This window comes from Vulpes lagopus, chromosome 10 (genome assembly GCF_018345385.1).
Source record: "Vulpes lagopus strain Blue_001 chromosome 10, ASM1834538v1, whole genome shotgun sequence".
NCBI classification, from domain to species: Eukaryota; Metazoa; Chordata; class Mammalia; order Carnivora; family Canidae; genus Vulpes; species Vulpes lagopus.
The window spans coordinates 102,780,689-102,795,272 of NC_054833.1; the positions used below are offsets into that span (position 1 = coordinate 102,780,689).

The 14,584-nt window shown below is 44.8% G+C and overlaps 1 protein-coding gene across 4 annotated transcripts; it reads right to left on the reverse strand.

The window, feature by feature from the left end:
• Positions 1-6,421: 6,421 nt before the first annotated feature.
• Positions 6,422-14,365, reverse strand: LOC121500630 (histone H2A type 1-C). Of its 4 annotated transcripts, none has more exons than XR_005990427.1 (3): positions 13,905-14,365; positions 11,342-11,497; positions 6,422-6,665 (listed from the first exon to the last, which is right to left on the reverse strand). XR_005990427.1 is itself a non-coding variant. In XM_041772518.1 (2 exons), exon 1 carries the CDS (start codon positions 14,299-14,301, stop codon positions 13,909-13,911), a length of 393 nt encoding a protein of 130 aa, XP_041628452.1. In that variant the 5' UTR covers positions 14,302-14,365; the 3' UTR covers positions 6,422-6,665; positions 13,905-13,908. The 4 variants fall into 4 exon arrangements, 1 of the variants encoding a protein (XP_041628452.1); XR_005990426.1 differs by having other exon boundaries at positions 11,342-11,500; positions 13,789-14,364; XR_005990425.1 differs by lacking the exon at positions 11,342-11,497 and having other exon boundaries at positions 13,789-14,364.
• Positions 14,366-14,584: the final 219 nt, after the last annotated feature.

Below are 14,584 nucleotides of genomic sequence, written 5' to 3' on the forward strand. Positions count from 1 at the left end.
TCTCTTCCTGGTAAAATTATTCCAATGATCAGCTCCTTGACCATTTGTAATTTATTATTATTCCTAGTACAGTGAAATGTTATTTTTATATTTTTAAACTTTATTCTTAAGCCTTCTTCTTTGATTTGGGGGTAGGGAAGAAAGCAGGGGGTCCAGTAGGAAATGGAAAGCAATTTGTAAGACTATATACTTAGTTTATGAAGCCCTAGCATAATCCTTGTCAGCTTCACCCATGGTCACCACCAGTAACATTCCCTTCTCTGACATGGACAACTCAGGGTTTTCAATTTTGTTTATTTTCTTCTCCTCCCTCCCCCCACAACAAAATACACACTTTGGTTTCATATAAAGTGCTCCCAATTCATTTCCTGATTAGAATATGGTTCCTAAGCTTTCTCTATGGTGAAATTCTGAGATGTAAGAGATCACAGATGTCACAAAGCCTACCATGTTCTCAAACAGAAAACATGAGCCCTGAGTGGTAAAACTCTATCCTGAAGAAGCATCCATCCTCTGGACTTCCAGCAGCATGAGGACCAGGGCAGGTATTTAGCACTAGAAAATGCTGTAAACACTGCTCTGTACATCAGTCGTTCAAGAAAGAGCAATGTTCATCAGCTGTGTTTGATCAGTTCAGTTAAAAAAGAGAAAAACCACTCTAGGGATTTCATATAGAAGGGATTTACTTGAGATAAGTATATATACAGATGATGAAAGAGTCGAGAAACCAAAAGAAGGGTGAGGAGTAACCCAAAGATAAGCAGCAGCAAGAAGTTGCCACCTCTCCAAGGGCTTCCAGGGACAAAAGGAAGAAGAGGGGATAACTATCACCTGGGTAGGAGTTGGGGCTGGAACAGCACAGGCTGGGGTGGCAGGAGCTGAGACCACCAAAAGAAGGGCCATCTGATGAGACTGAGCCAGTGTACCAATGAGGCTGGAGAAACCCCAGGAATTGAAGAGGGAAAGAGGGGGAAAGTGCCCTGGTCCCACCATTGTGTAGCACCAGTGTCTCCCATTACTCAAATCTACTGGAAACCAGAGAGCAAAGGAGCCTGGGAAATGCAGTTTCCAGTGACACTCAGCTGCAGCAGAGTACACAGGCAGAAATGCAAACAAATAGTTCTGCAATTTTTGATGCCTGAACATATGACCCAATCTGCACCCAACCAGGTCCCCTGTGTGTGAAAACAGAGATGCACTTCCATTTTTCAAGATGCTGAGCCACGAAGACAGTTTCCCCTTGTTTTAAACAGGTGGTGATATATTCCTTGTGATAGGCATTCTCTAAGTTGACCCTCAAAGATCCTTGCCTCTGAAGGTTCATACTCCTGGGTTATCTCAGGTCGTGATCTCAGGATCTGGGATCGAGTCCCACATCAGGCTCCTGCGAAGAGCCTGCTTCTCCCTCTGCCTATGTCTCTACCTCTTTCTCTGTCTGTGTCTCTCTGTATCTGTATGAATAAATAAATAAATCTTTAAAAAAATAAAATCAAATATCTTCTTGCTTTCTTAAAAATGAACGTTTCTCTCAGAAATTCTCTCTCTTAGAATGGCATAGATCACCAAAAAATAAAATAATTAGTAGAGTTTTATTTCTGGCATGCCTTAGTTAAAGACAAAGCCATGGAAGACATTATGAAATTGGTGTAATGACTGAGGCAAATCAAACAAACCTCCAAAGAGACAGACAGTTCTTAGCTCCTTGCGATATTAGAACACTGGTATCATTGTGTCATAAAATAATATGACTTGGGCAAGTTATTTATGTCTCTGTGTCTCGGTCTCCTACAAAATGGGATAAAGATAGCACCTCTATCATAAACTCCTTATGAAAATAAAAATAAGTTAGTGCTTGGCCTATCATGAACATTATAAGCTAATTAATGAAACGAGATAGGAGTTCCATTCCTCACAACCCAACTCTAGTTTGGAGAGCAGTAAATTTGGGTACAGGAACGTTTGTCTGGACCTGAGGCACAGCGTCTGAGTAGATCCCAGCAGCATGGTTCCTGATGATGGAGCCAGAGGACTGCTCTGCACTACTGCTTCACAACACAGATGCCTGCAACCGAAGCCCAAGCTGCGCTCCTTGGAGACTGGGTCCCACTGGAGCATCCACGGAGCCCAGGAGTGGTTGGGTCTATGCATATTTCAACACAGGCCACCTAGGGTAAAACCAAAAAGGTGCTTTTCAAAGGTGCTCCTTGAAAAACAGATGATGCTAAGTGGCAAGGAAAGAGAGATTGAGGGCAGAGGTGGGCAGTAGAAGGGAAGTCTACAGAAATAAATGGAAATTTACAGAAATAGCAGTTGGATCCTAGCTTTCATGAAGGACATTTGGGAAGATAGACACAAGGAGATTTAAATAATGTTTTAAAAGTTAGATCCCAACCCCTTAGTGAAAGCTATCCATTCCTGTCCACTGACTACCACCCCTAAAGGTCATGTGACCCCTACCAGGTCTTCCTATTTGGGGTTCTCATTGGTCCTGTGTCCACTGGCACTGGGGGCCAGAAGGCTGCTGGTTCAGTGTCTGTTCTCATGCCACGTTCAGGGGGCTCATTCCTGGGGAAGGAGGCCCTGTGCCCAAAGGGGCTGTGCTCCAGAAGGGCGCCCACTGTCTGTGCTGTTCCCTCTGCAGAGAAAGCATGAAAGCAGACTTGAATAGAAGAAACATTTTCTGTGTGGGTGTCAGCTGGGAACAGCAGCCTCCCAGCACTTAGGAACACTGGCTGATCCTCCCACAGGGAGAGAAGCAGCCATTGTTCTGGGTTCATTGCCAAGCAACCCGCAGGAGGTCCCTGGGGTCACTGGCTAAACAGCCCTGTTGTGTCCTGGCCATGCCTTGCTCATGGCATTCCTAGTACTGTGGTGACAGTCCATGCTCCCAGAGTCACTACTTGCCAGACTATGGCCACTCTCCCGCTCTGGAACTAGAATGATGTGGGAGCAAAAAGGAAGTGAGGGGTGAGGCAGGTGAGTATCCATCTGAAGAATGTTCTAGATTTCCTCATAGAACTTGGAAGGTAGATATGAAAACTCAGCTGATGAGTAACAATGCAGAAATAGACATGGCAGGCATAGATTGTGGGAGTGTGGGGTTGAAATCAGCCCAGAAGCATGGCAGCTGAGGCAGGACCCTTCCAGGTAGGAAACTAGTGTAGGCCAACAAGTGTGTCCTTCCTGGGCATGAGCAGTGAGCATTCCCGGCAGAGGTGTGTCAGTTGGCATCTCACAGGTGGCTCTCCAGAAGGAAGCAAAACACCCTAATGTGGAGCATGTACTAATTCCCATTGGTAAATAGTGCCACTCTGGCCACCTTCGGGCTACTGAGGATACACTCAATGCAGAGAAGAAAGAAAGGAAGGAAAGATTCCAGATGGCAGGTAGATGGGCCATGGGAGGCTTGAGAAAGTGAAGACGTCAGGGCCGAAATATAACTCAACGTGTGGACGTGTACAGAGCACTGAGTTCTTTAGTGACCACTCACAAGACCAACTGTTTCAGAGCCCTGGTCTCTCCATTCTCAACCTGAATGGACTGAGCTACAGGAAACAGAAGTTTCCTCTGTGGGCTACCCTCGTGAACTCTGTCTTCCCATAGGCCCACCTGCTCAAGACCCTTCATTTTTCTTTTCTTTTTCTTTCTTTTTTTTTTTTTTAAGATTTTATTTATTTATTTATTTGAGAGAGAGAGAGAGAGAGAGAGAGCAAGTAGGGAGAGGAGCAGAGGGAAAAGGGAAAAGCAGACTCCATGCTAGGCACAGAGCTGGACACAAGGCTCGATCTCAGGACCCTACCCGAGATCATGAACTGAGCTGAAACCAAGAATAATTGGCTTAACTGATTGAGCCACCAAGCCACCTTTTTTTTCTTTAAAGATTTTGTTTATTTATTTGAGACAGAGAGAGAAAGCGAGAGTGAGCTGCGGGAGGGGCAGAGGGAGAGGCAGAAGCAGACCCTGCTGCTGAGCAGAGAGCCTGATGTGGGGCTTGATTCCAGGTCCCAGGATCATGACCCGAGTCGAAGGTAGATGTCCAACCGACTGAGCCACCCAGGCACCCAGCACCTTTCTTTCTAATAGCCTCCTGAGTTTTCCTTTTCTCTGTCAAGGTTGCTCAGATACCCAGTCGGGATGAATTCTCCCTATCGAGGGACCAAGGGGAGTGCAGACATGAGTGGGCAGTGTGTGGGGCATCCCTGTCTTGGGAGGCTCTGTTCTTGGAAGGCAGCTCAGCTGAGTTTAAAAGGCCCACCCAGGTAGCCGGGGCTGCTGCTTCAGTCCACGGGAGAGTCCTGGTGGGAGGTGAGTGGGAGCATCTCCTGTCACCTCCACACTGTGTGTCTGTCAGACTCCCTTCTGGGAACCTCTTCCCGGCAGAGGCCCAGCTGCCACCAGAAACAGGTAGTGTTCCAGCTCTGTCAGTCCTTAGCAGAAACCAGCGAATCCTTGGGGGAGTCCCAGCATCCTCTCTACTTTTGCTTTCCTGCTTTCAGAGATAGACAGATGGATCCATCCATGATAGGTAGATAGATAGATCTCCATCAACATAGTTTTGCACATGTTTATATTAGGCTTTACAAGGAACAATATGCTTTTAAAAAAAGATTTACATATTTAAGAGAGAGAGCTTGGGCTCACATGTGTATGTGCAGACAAGTGGTGGGGAGGGGCAGAGGGAGAGGGAGAACCTCCAGCAGGTTCCCCCATAAGAGTGGAGCCTGACCCAGGGTTCCATCCCACCACCCTGAGATCATGACCTGAGCGGACATCAAGAGTCAACCGCTTAACCAACTGCACCACCCAGGCGCCCCTGAACCCTGTGTTTTCTCATATGCCACCTCATTTGATTCATTCTTAAAACTCTGAGAGGTGTTGTCCCATTCCAGAGATGAAAAGTTTAACCCTCAGGTATGGCAGGTCACTTACTCCCAGTCAGACAGGTAGTTATTGGCACAGCTGGAACATGAACCCAAGTAATTCAGCTCCAGATTCCCATGCCTTTCCAGAAGGTATCCCTGCATGTCTGCTGTGTGTAGATGTATCTGTGTGTGTGCAGCTGCATGAACCACTTGGTATATGGATTTGTTATATAGAAGCCTCCTTCTGGGATCCCTGGGTGGCGCAGCGGTTTGGCGCCTGCCTTTGGCCCAGGGCGCGATCCTGGAGACCCGGGATCGAATCCCATATCAGGCTCCCGGTGCATGGAGCCTGCTTCTCCCTCCGCCTGTGTCTCTGCCTCTCTCTCTCTCTCTCTCTGTGACTATCATAAATAAATAAAAATTAAAAAAAAAAAAAAAAGAAGCCTCCTTCTTACAACCCCACCTTATGAAGTCATCAGCTGTTTCTTGACTGACCAGTGTATGCCAGCAAAGTCAGGCACCATGGGGACAGTTGGCCATATGGCAATGCACCAGGCAGCCCCCCGGCCCACAGCACAAGCAGACTTTACAGTGTAGCACAGGTATTTTCAAAACTTGACCTTAGAAACAAACAAATACACAAATAGACAAAACTTGACCTTGATTGAAGAAAAAAGAGCAATAAGGAGACAGATGCAGGGAAATTGGAAGAGTGTGTTTTCTGACTCCTGTGAAGAGGGCAGGAAATGGCCATCTCACTTGGGAGATGTCTTAAGCAGGTAATTGATGAAACTGCCTTCCTGATTCCATGTACCACCTTTTACTTCCTCATAACTGCCTGGAATTTGGGGAATCTGTTATTATTGCAATATATTATCTATGATTCTCACTAAAGAAATGGTGTGGAAAGTTAAATAATCTTATTTGTGCTGTTCTTTTGAGCTTCAAACAATTCATACATGTGTTTTTTTTTTCATTGTCATAGTCTCTTAAGGTATGTATTACCTCCATACTACAGATGAAGAAATCGAGGCTCAAAATTACTAACTTGGTTAAGACAATTTCGTTTCTAAGGCAAAGAACCTGAGTCCAACCCGAAAGTGATTGTTGGCTGTTCACTTTCCACAACCCCAGCAGAATAGGAGGACAATTTCAGTTGTGTCATAAATCAGGGCTTATCACTCTAGCATTGTTTTATGTGCCCACCAACAGGGGACAGGTCACATAAACTAAGATGCATTGACACAGTGCAATACCATAGGACAGCATACAGAAAGCTCCCTGCTTTCACATCTGGAAAGTTCTCCAAGATAATTGTTATGGACAAGAGCAAGTGCAGAATTATGTCTATGGTCTGCTATCTTTTAGCAATGAAGGCAAGGGGGTATGGGGCTTGACTCACATCTGCATGAATTAACAATGGCGGATAAATAAGAAAACGAATGGCTACCTAGTGGGATAAACCAGTGGAGGAGTGGATTCTCATTAAATATATTGTTATCTTGATTTGTTTGAATTCTCTGAATATATTACTTACTCAAAACATCAGACATATTTTGTACTAAAGAGAGCTTCCCTTTAATCATGTTTCTCTCCCCTTCCTCTCCTTATCCCCAAGGCATATGTATGTGTACACACAGAGACATAAACCCAGAAAAGTTTTCAATAGGAAAAAATTTGCAGGTGCAGAAGCAATCAGTGATGTCAGAACACTGGCACCATCCATTCATTTATTGCTGAGAACCGATGAGTTTCACAGACTCGCTTGACCCAGAGATCTCTGTAGTGAGAAGCTCTTGAAACCTAAGGAAAGAGTAGAAACCAAAGTAAATGTAGTTAGGAACTTCTTTCTCAGCCATCCTCAACACATGCAGCAAAATTTACAGACTCGTTTCTGGTATCAGCCCTTCTCAGTTCCTCACAGAGAAACTCCCCATAAAAGGACCCAGGTTCCCAGGGAAGATACTCTCATTTTGCTTTCAGGCAGGGTTGCCTGTTTAGCAAATACAAATGAAAGATGCTTGGTTAAATCTGAGTTTCAGATAAATAATTTTTGTTTTACTATAGTATGTTTCATGCAATATTTTGGAGCACATTTAGTCTAAAACAATTATTTGTTGCTTATTTGCCATTTAGATTTAACTGATCACCCAACATTTTATTCTTTTTAAAAGAGTATTTAATTTTTTTAAAGATTTTATTTATTTATTCATGAGAGACACACAGAGAGGCAGAGACATAGGTAGAGGGAGAAGCAGGCTTCCTGTGGGGAGCGCAATATGGGACACAGTACCAGGACCCCAGGATCACGACCTGAGCCAAAGGTAGATGCTCAACCACTCAGACATTTAGGTGCCCAGAGTATTTATTTTAGAGAGTGAGTGAGTGGGGAGAGGGGCAGAAGGTGAAGGAGGGGTAGAAAATCACTGTGCTGAGTGCTGACCCTGAGATCATGACTTGAGCTGAAATCAAGAGTTGGACACTCCACTGACTGAGCCACCCAGGCGCCCCAAGCATCCTGTATTTTATCTGGCAACCGTATATCCTCGGAGCCACCTGGAGGAAGTTGATTAAGTGCTCTTGAACATGTTAGCCCAGAAGGACAAGGATAGGTACTCCCAATGCTATTGATAGAACTTTCTGGAAGGATAGAAGTGTTCTATATCTTTGCTGTCCAGTAAGGAGCCATCAGCAACTTGAAATGTACTTAGTGCAACTGAAGCCTGAATTTTTAATTGTTTTATTTAAATTGAAAATGTCACATGTGGCTAGTGGCTACTGTATTGGACAGAGCAGCTTTAGGACCAGTTACATACCAGTTACATATCTCCCTCCAAAATGAGCAACTGGAATTTAAGGCAGAGTGATGGTTAACATGGTACACAACCCAGGAATAAACCAAGTCCCTGCAGTTTAGTGATTATTCCCTTTCTGTGCAGATACAAGTTTTGTTGTCAGCACATTCATTCTGGGTATTTACTGAAGATCTATTATATGGGGAGGAGGTGAAGTGCTGGGGTAGAGAGACACAGAGGATAGAATTCTTCAAAAACACCCGGGAAAAGAGCGTGTTAACTGGATAATCTCAGCATTAGAATGTAAAAGCCAGCGAGGTGCCCTTCTGTGCAGAGCAGACATTGTGAGTGGATGAAAAGCACTGATTTTGTCACACACACCAGCTGTATGACTCTTTTCTTTCCACGATTCAAAGCAAACATTTAGTTACCACAGACCAGTTAGCAGTAGCGTATTCAAGAGGATTCTTTTATGCATGATAACAGCCAGCAGAGAACAGGCCCTTAGAAGAATGGAGGGCTTCCAGAGGGTTATCATGAGACATTAAGTCTGGAGAGGTTAGTGCACAAAGCTGGGAAGAGGTTAAGTGTGGAAAGCAAGTGGGCATGTTTCCCCATTTCACTGCATGCCTGGAGACTGCAGAGGGCTAGCAGACAAGGTGTGGACAGCGGTTAGTGGGCAGACAGCTTTCCATAGAAATTCAGATCACTGTGTGCTGGGCTCAGAGAAGGCCTCTCTGGGCTACAATATCCATCCCCTGTTCATTCGGCAGAGTTGAGTGGTCTCCTCGTGCCAGGCCCTCTGCTGTAGACAGAACAGGTCCCTAACTTGTGGAGCAGAGGATGTAATCAGAAAAGGCAAAGGGAAAGGGATCCAATAAATAAATCGTGGGCTATTTTTTAAAGAATCTAAACAGTGATAGTAGAATGTGATCTGAGGTGAGAATTGAACAGAGAGGTTACTTTTTTTATTTTACTTTTTATACTTTCAGTTACAAGCTTACTACATGCTCATTTTTACACTTTACACTCAAATGCTTATAAAAGTTAACAATCTCACCTCATATGACCTTACATGGTGGGGCTTTTGTTTCTAGATGGCAGGCACCCTTTTTTTTTCCAAGTGTCTAATTTTTTTCCCTGTTTGGTTTATTTCATTATTTATTTAGTACTAATTTGTTGTACAAAGGCCAAATGTCTAATAATACATTCAAATACACATCACCAGGAGAATTTTTCAGAAGATTAAAGGCAGTGGCAATTCATCATCCTCAGCAGGCCTACGTATTATTAGTTTCAGTATCCCTTTGTTGCTGTTTTACACAAAACTGAACTACCAGAAAGGTTAACTTTTTTTTCCCCTCAGATGCACTGGCCATTTGAATTTAATAATAGACACCAAATATCCTGTTTGGTCTTTTTTTCTATTATATTGTGTCTTAAATTTCCTTTTAGCCTATGTGGCTCATGTCCTTTCTTACATGGTTTTGTGTTTCCTGCCTTGCTTGATAGCAACATCTACCCCTCAAAACACACACACACACACACACACACACACACACACGTACAAAACTGAGGTTAAAGTGTTTCCTGAAATTTCATCTAATGTTTGCCTTTTGTATTCAGATCTGTAATCTGTCTGGGTAGGTCTATTTCAGACAGGCCTGAAGGTGGAGAAGGAGCTTGCTGGAAGACACATTGGAGCATAGGTATTTCAGAGAATAAGAGTGCCAATGAAAGTGTCTTGAAGCAGCAAAAAGCTTGACAGGAGGGAAGAGACTAGTATGGCTGGAACAGTGAGATGGAGATGAAGTCCAGGACATGGGCAGAGTCCAGAGGTGGTCTTGGGTGGCTCCTCAGGTCATGATAAAGGAATGTGGAGAATAGATCAAGACATATGTTGGGGTGTAGGTGACATGACCTAAGATAGTCTAGATTTGTGGAGATGAAGGGAAGGGGGTGAGGCTCAGTTTTAAAATTTTGGCTCAATCAAATGGCTTTAAGGCTGTGTCACTTCCTGAGCTGGAAAGATAGGAGGAAATAACAGGCTTAGAGACCACAATGTCAACTTCTGTATCTTAGATGTATTCAGGCTGAGAAGAGAGTTCCAAGTGAAGGTGTTAAGTAGAAATGTGTATACACACATTTGCTGTTCGAAGGAGAGGTCGGAGCTGGAGATGTAAACTTGGAACATTACGGCATCTAGCTAGCCTTTGAAATGCACTACTGATGAAATCATCAAGAATAGGAACTAGTGGGGCACCTGGGTGGTTCAGTTTGTTGAGCGCCTGCTTTCGGCTCGGGTCATGATCCCAGGGTCCTGAGATCAAGTCCTAAGATGGAATCCCGGGATGGAGCACCAAGTCAGGTTCCCAGCTGAGCAGGAAGTCTGCTTCTCCTCTCCTTCTGCCCCTCCCCTTGCTTCTTCTCTCTCTCTCTCTCTCTCTCTTTCTCTCTCTCTCCTTCCCTCAAATGAATAGATAAAATCTTACAAAAAAAAAAAAAAGGAACTAGTACCAAAATCCAAGGTTCTAAAATTTAGAGCACATCATTGTCTGACCTTTTGAAATAGGCCTTTAATACAAGAACAATTTGCTGTAGTGCCAAGTCAAGCCCAGTACTTCCAGCTCTGGCTATCTCCAAATGTAGGAGGGAATGGACATGCTCACCTGCCACCACCTGGTGTCCCTGACAATGAGGAATGTGGTCAAGGTTGAAACTCCAACTGGCAGACAAACCACATAGGGCAACGAGTCTGAAGCTTAGCACACTTGCTTCTTTCAGAAGGAACCTCAACTATAATGAGGTACATTACTCCTAAGCCCCTAAGGGATGCTGGTTCTGTCGGCCCTGCCCAGACTACAGTTTAAGCAAACAACTGCAATATAATGTAGTCCAATGAAGTTCTGATTTTTTTTTTTTTAGGAGGGCTACACTAATTTCATGCCTGCAACTTCACTTTATTTTCAAGTTTGCATGCCATATTCTACATATGAGGCCTTATTTCCGATTTCAGTATATGCCTGGGGAATTCTCAGTGAAATTCCTAATAATCTCTAATAATACACACACATTATATTTAACAGGAATATTTGCACTGATAATTACAACTTAGGATCAAAAGACGACAAACCCTTAGATGGTAATGTCATTGACCTGAAAATACATATATAATTTTTATAACTAATTATAAAATATATCATATTCCTAAAAAAAAAACAACCAACCAACCAATTCCAATGATCACAGAAAAATTGTTAGTGACTGTGCGGTGGACAGAGGAAAGGAAATCTGCCTAGATGATTTGGAAATATAAAATGGGATTTTCTAATTGGTAATACTGTATCATACTGATCTGCTTTGTTGGTAATGTCCTATATCACCAGATAATGATTCTGTCTTAGCCTCACGTCTCAGTAAATCCCTGAGATCAACTTTTTGTCCCTGGTGTCCAGGTGTCTTCAGTAATTGGGAGGCCTGGGTTTATCATTCTCAGGAATTTGTCCCAGTTGAGATGATCCTCCCCAGGACCCTTGAGGCATGGCGGGTGGAGACCCGCCCAATAGTTGGAAACCAACTGAAACTACTGAGAGTTTATTGCTCACTGGAGAATTTTCCAAAGACATAACTAGGGCTTTTGGATATAAACAGTGAGGTTTCAAAGTAGAAGGGAAAGAAGCATACTTGAGAAGAGGAGCTAGAAGATCTCTGAGGCGTGTCCTCTGGAGAGCCTTTTGGCTGTAGCTCTTAGGTAAGAGCTGGTCAATTGGCACCTTCTGTGTTTCTTTGAAGCTCCCCAAATAAGGTACCAGTGCAAATTAGATTTTCAGAAGAGATTTTCTACTGGAAAGAGATGTTATTAGCAACCTGTTAGTCTGGTGTCTAATTACCGTCTCCTCTAGAACAAAGTGTTTCCTAATGGCCCAGCCATTGACTCAGCTCAAAATTTACACAATGCCTAATTTTCAAGTGTTTATGGTCTATGTTGACTTAATAAGTTAACAAGATGGGGTCTTTGACTTTAAGGAGGTCTTGTCCAAGATGAAACAAACAAAATTAACACAATGTATTATTCATCAATCATATACAAAGTTTTGTTACTGGAGCCCAGAAAGAATAATTCAAAGTCAAATCTAACTCCTTCCTCCATTCATCACAGAAAATTAGTTTATCAAGTCCTGTAGCTCTTTACCAAACCACCTCCAGATCTGTCCCCTTGATTCAAAAGTGCATTTGCTTTCCCCAGGTTTACAGTGCTAACCCACCGCCAAGATTCACCTTCCTTTCTGTAGATTCCAGGGGGAACCCCGCTCCTCCTTCCCTTAAATTCTTCAGTTTAGTATGCAACCGGTAACATTCTGGTATGTGGACAAAGTTAACGCATCATGTATTGAGTTTTTACTGGTTTCATTCTTTTGACAATAATCTCTTAGGGAGCAGTGTTCACAGACCAGCCAGCGTTAAAGTGCTTGGCTTCCTGACCTTGGGACTTAGACAAATTTTTTATGCTCTGTTCCTGTTTCCTCCTCCTTAAAATCCAGGTAGGGATAGCACCGACTGCTGGAGGGTTGGGTTGCATGAATTTTCTGGAAGCATGAACTGTGCCGGACACAGTAATGCTTAGTAAGTGTTGGCCATTACTCCTGAGTGCCTGCTGAGCCTACTCATTTCATCATGAGGTGAGCGAAGGTGAGCAGGAAGGAAGGAATGTAAGCCCGGGAGGTGGAGGCATCAAGCCCAAGGTCACGCACCTGGTCAGTGCTGGAGCCGGCTTCAAAAGCAATCTGGAAGGTTAATGAAGAGGATTGCTAGGCTTATACAAAGCGATCTGACCTAAGGAGCCATGCTCTCCAGCATACAAGAAATTGAGTGGAATAACCCAGTCGCCTGAGTAGACCCCTAGCCTAGAACGCTGTGAGGCCAGACATCCCCGGAGTGAAGATTTGCAGTCGGGCTACATATAAGAATCGTTAACAGCTAGCTCCAAGGGAAATTCTAACCTGTGGCCACTTCCTGCCACTTTTCCTTCCCCAGACTCACAGACACTAGCCACTTTTTTCCCCTGATGATAGCAAGGCCAAGGAAGGGGAGGCGGGGCTGGGGGCAGGTGGCAGGCGGGAGGGGGAGGAGGAGGAGGGCGGGGGAGGGTGGGGGCTGCCTCCAGACCACTTTACGAGCTGCAATATTTAGAAAGTGGGAGGCGCGTCCAGGGGGGGAGTTTAGGTTTAGATTATCTCCCGGGCTCAAACAGCCTTTGAAAAAGACATGGTTTTTGCTTGGCCTGTCCGAGTCTCTGCGCGCAGAGGGAGGCCGAAACTGCGGCCCACTCATTCTCCAAAGCATCAATCAAGTCATCCTGAAGAAACACTTAGTGAAATTCGACCCTACAGAATAAGACCGTAGGAACTTTTGCACGGCCCCCAGATTGCTACTTTTGGAGCTGGAGCAGCTAAAGTACTACATCCTTGGGCTGCCTTATAAATATAGACATTTGAGCCTCGAAATGTAATTCACTCCAGTTCGTTGACTGTTAGGCACTGATCTAGGCTAAGGGCTTTACGTGGTTTAGTTGGCACAAAAAATGCAATTATGACATCACCAACTTACGCCGATTTAGAGAGGACACACCCGAGAAACTAGCCCCAAATACGATTACCTTGTGAACAGGGAGAAGGTGCAATTCGAATCTGGATCCACTCAGTGTTGTGACCCACCTTATATGAACGCCGAGAAGTCCTTTTTCAGAGGACTTTCACTGCCTTAGGCTTCAGGGATTGTTTTACAACTTACAGGGGCAGAATCTAACTCTTTTACAACTTAGTTAACAAGGGTTGCTTGGAGCCGAAGACGAGGCGTATAAGAGGGTTGGCGTAGGGACATTACCGTGCTACTCGGTTAGTTTGATTTCAAGAGCACCCAAGTTTGCAAGACAAAATTTAGAGGCCGCGGGAAGAGTTCTGCGGTTAAACCACTCCGTCTGATAGGCGTGCATTAGGGAGGTCACCAAGTACATTCAATGGTCAGATGCTAGTCAATTTGCCATTTCCCATTATTGATAGACCAGCATCTTGACCTCTTTCTCGAAACCGGAGAACCCTCTATATCCTACTTTGGCAAAAAGCTGAACTTACCTTTTCCCATTTCCTCCCTTATCTAAAGTGCGGCATTAGCTCTTCCTTTGAATTGGTGGGGGGCTCTGAAAAGAGCCTTTGGGTTTGAAAGCGTTTCCGAAAACTCAGAAGTTTACCAAATCACTTCCCCTTGGCCTTGTGGTGGCTCTCGGTCTTCTTGGGCAGCAGCACGGCCTGGATGTTGGGCAGGACGCCGCCCTGCGCGATGGTCACGCGGCCCAGCAGCTTGTTGAGCTCCTCGTCGTTGCGGATGGCCAGCTGCAGGTGGCGCGGGATGATGCGCGTCTTCTTGTTGTCGCGGGCCGCGTTGCCCGCCAGCTCCAGGATCTCGGCCGTCAGGTACTCCAGCACGGCCGCCAGGTACACCGGCGCGCCCGCCCCGACCCGCTCCGCGTAGTTGCCCTTGCGGAGCAGGCGGTGGACGCGACCAACGGGAAATTGCAGCCCAGCACGAGAAGAACGAGACTTCGCTTTGGCCCGAGCCTTGCCGCCCTGCTTGCCACGTCCAGACATCGTAGACTAGAGGAGACGCCAACACAAGAAAGCTATTTATTTGCCAAACAAACCTAGCAGTGAAGTAGGTAGAAACATGGCTGCTTTTATAGACATTTCCTGGGGAGTAAGTCCGGGTGTCTGATTGGCTAATAGCTAGACTCAGTCAAGTAACCAATAAAAAAGCTCTATTTCCATACCTTATTTGCATAGTTCTGCCCATGGATGACAGCCTCGCTGCTTGTCTTCCAATGAACTAAGACTCTGTCTGCATCCTTCATTAGCATAAAAGCCCTATAAGTAG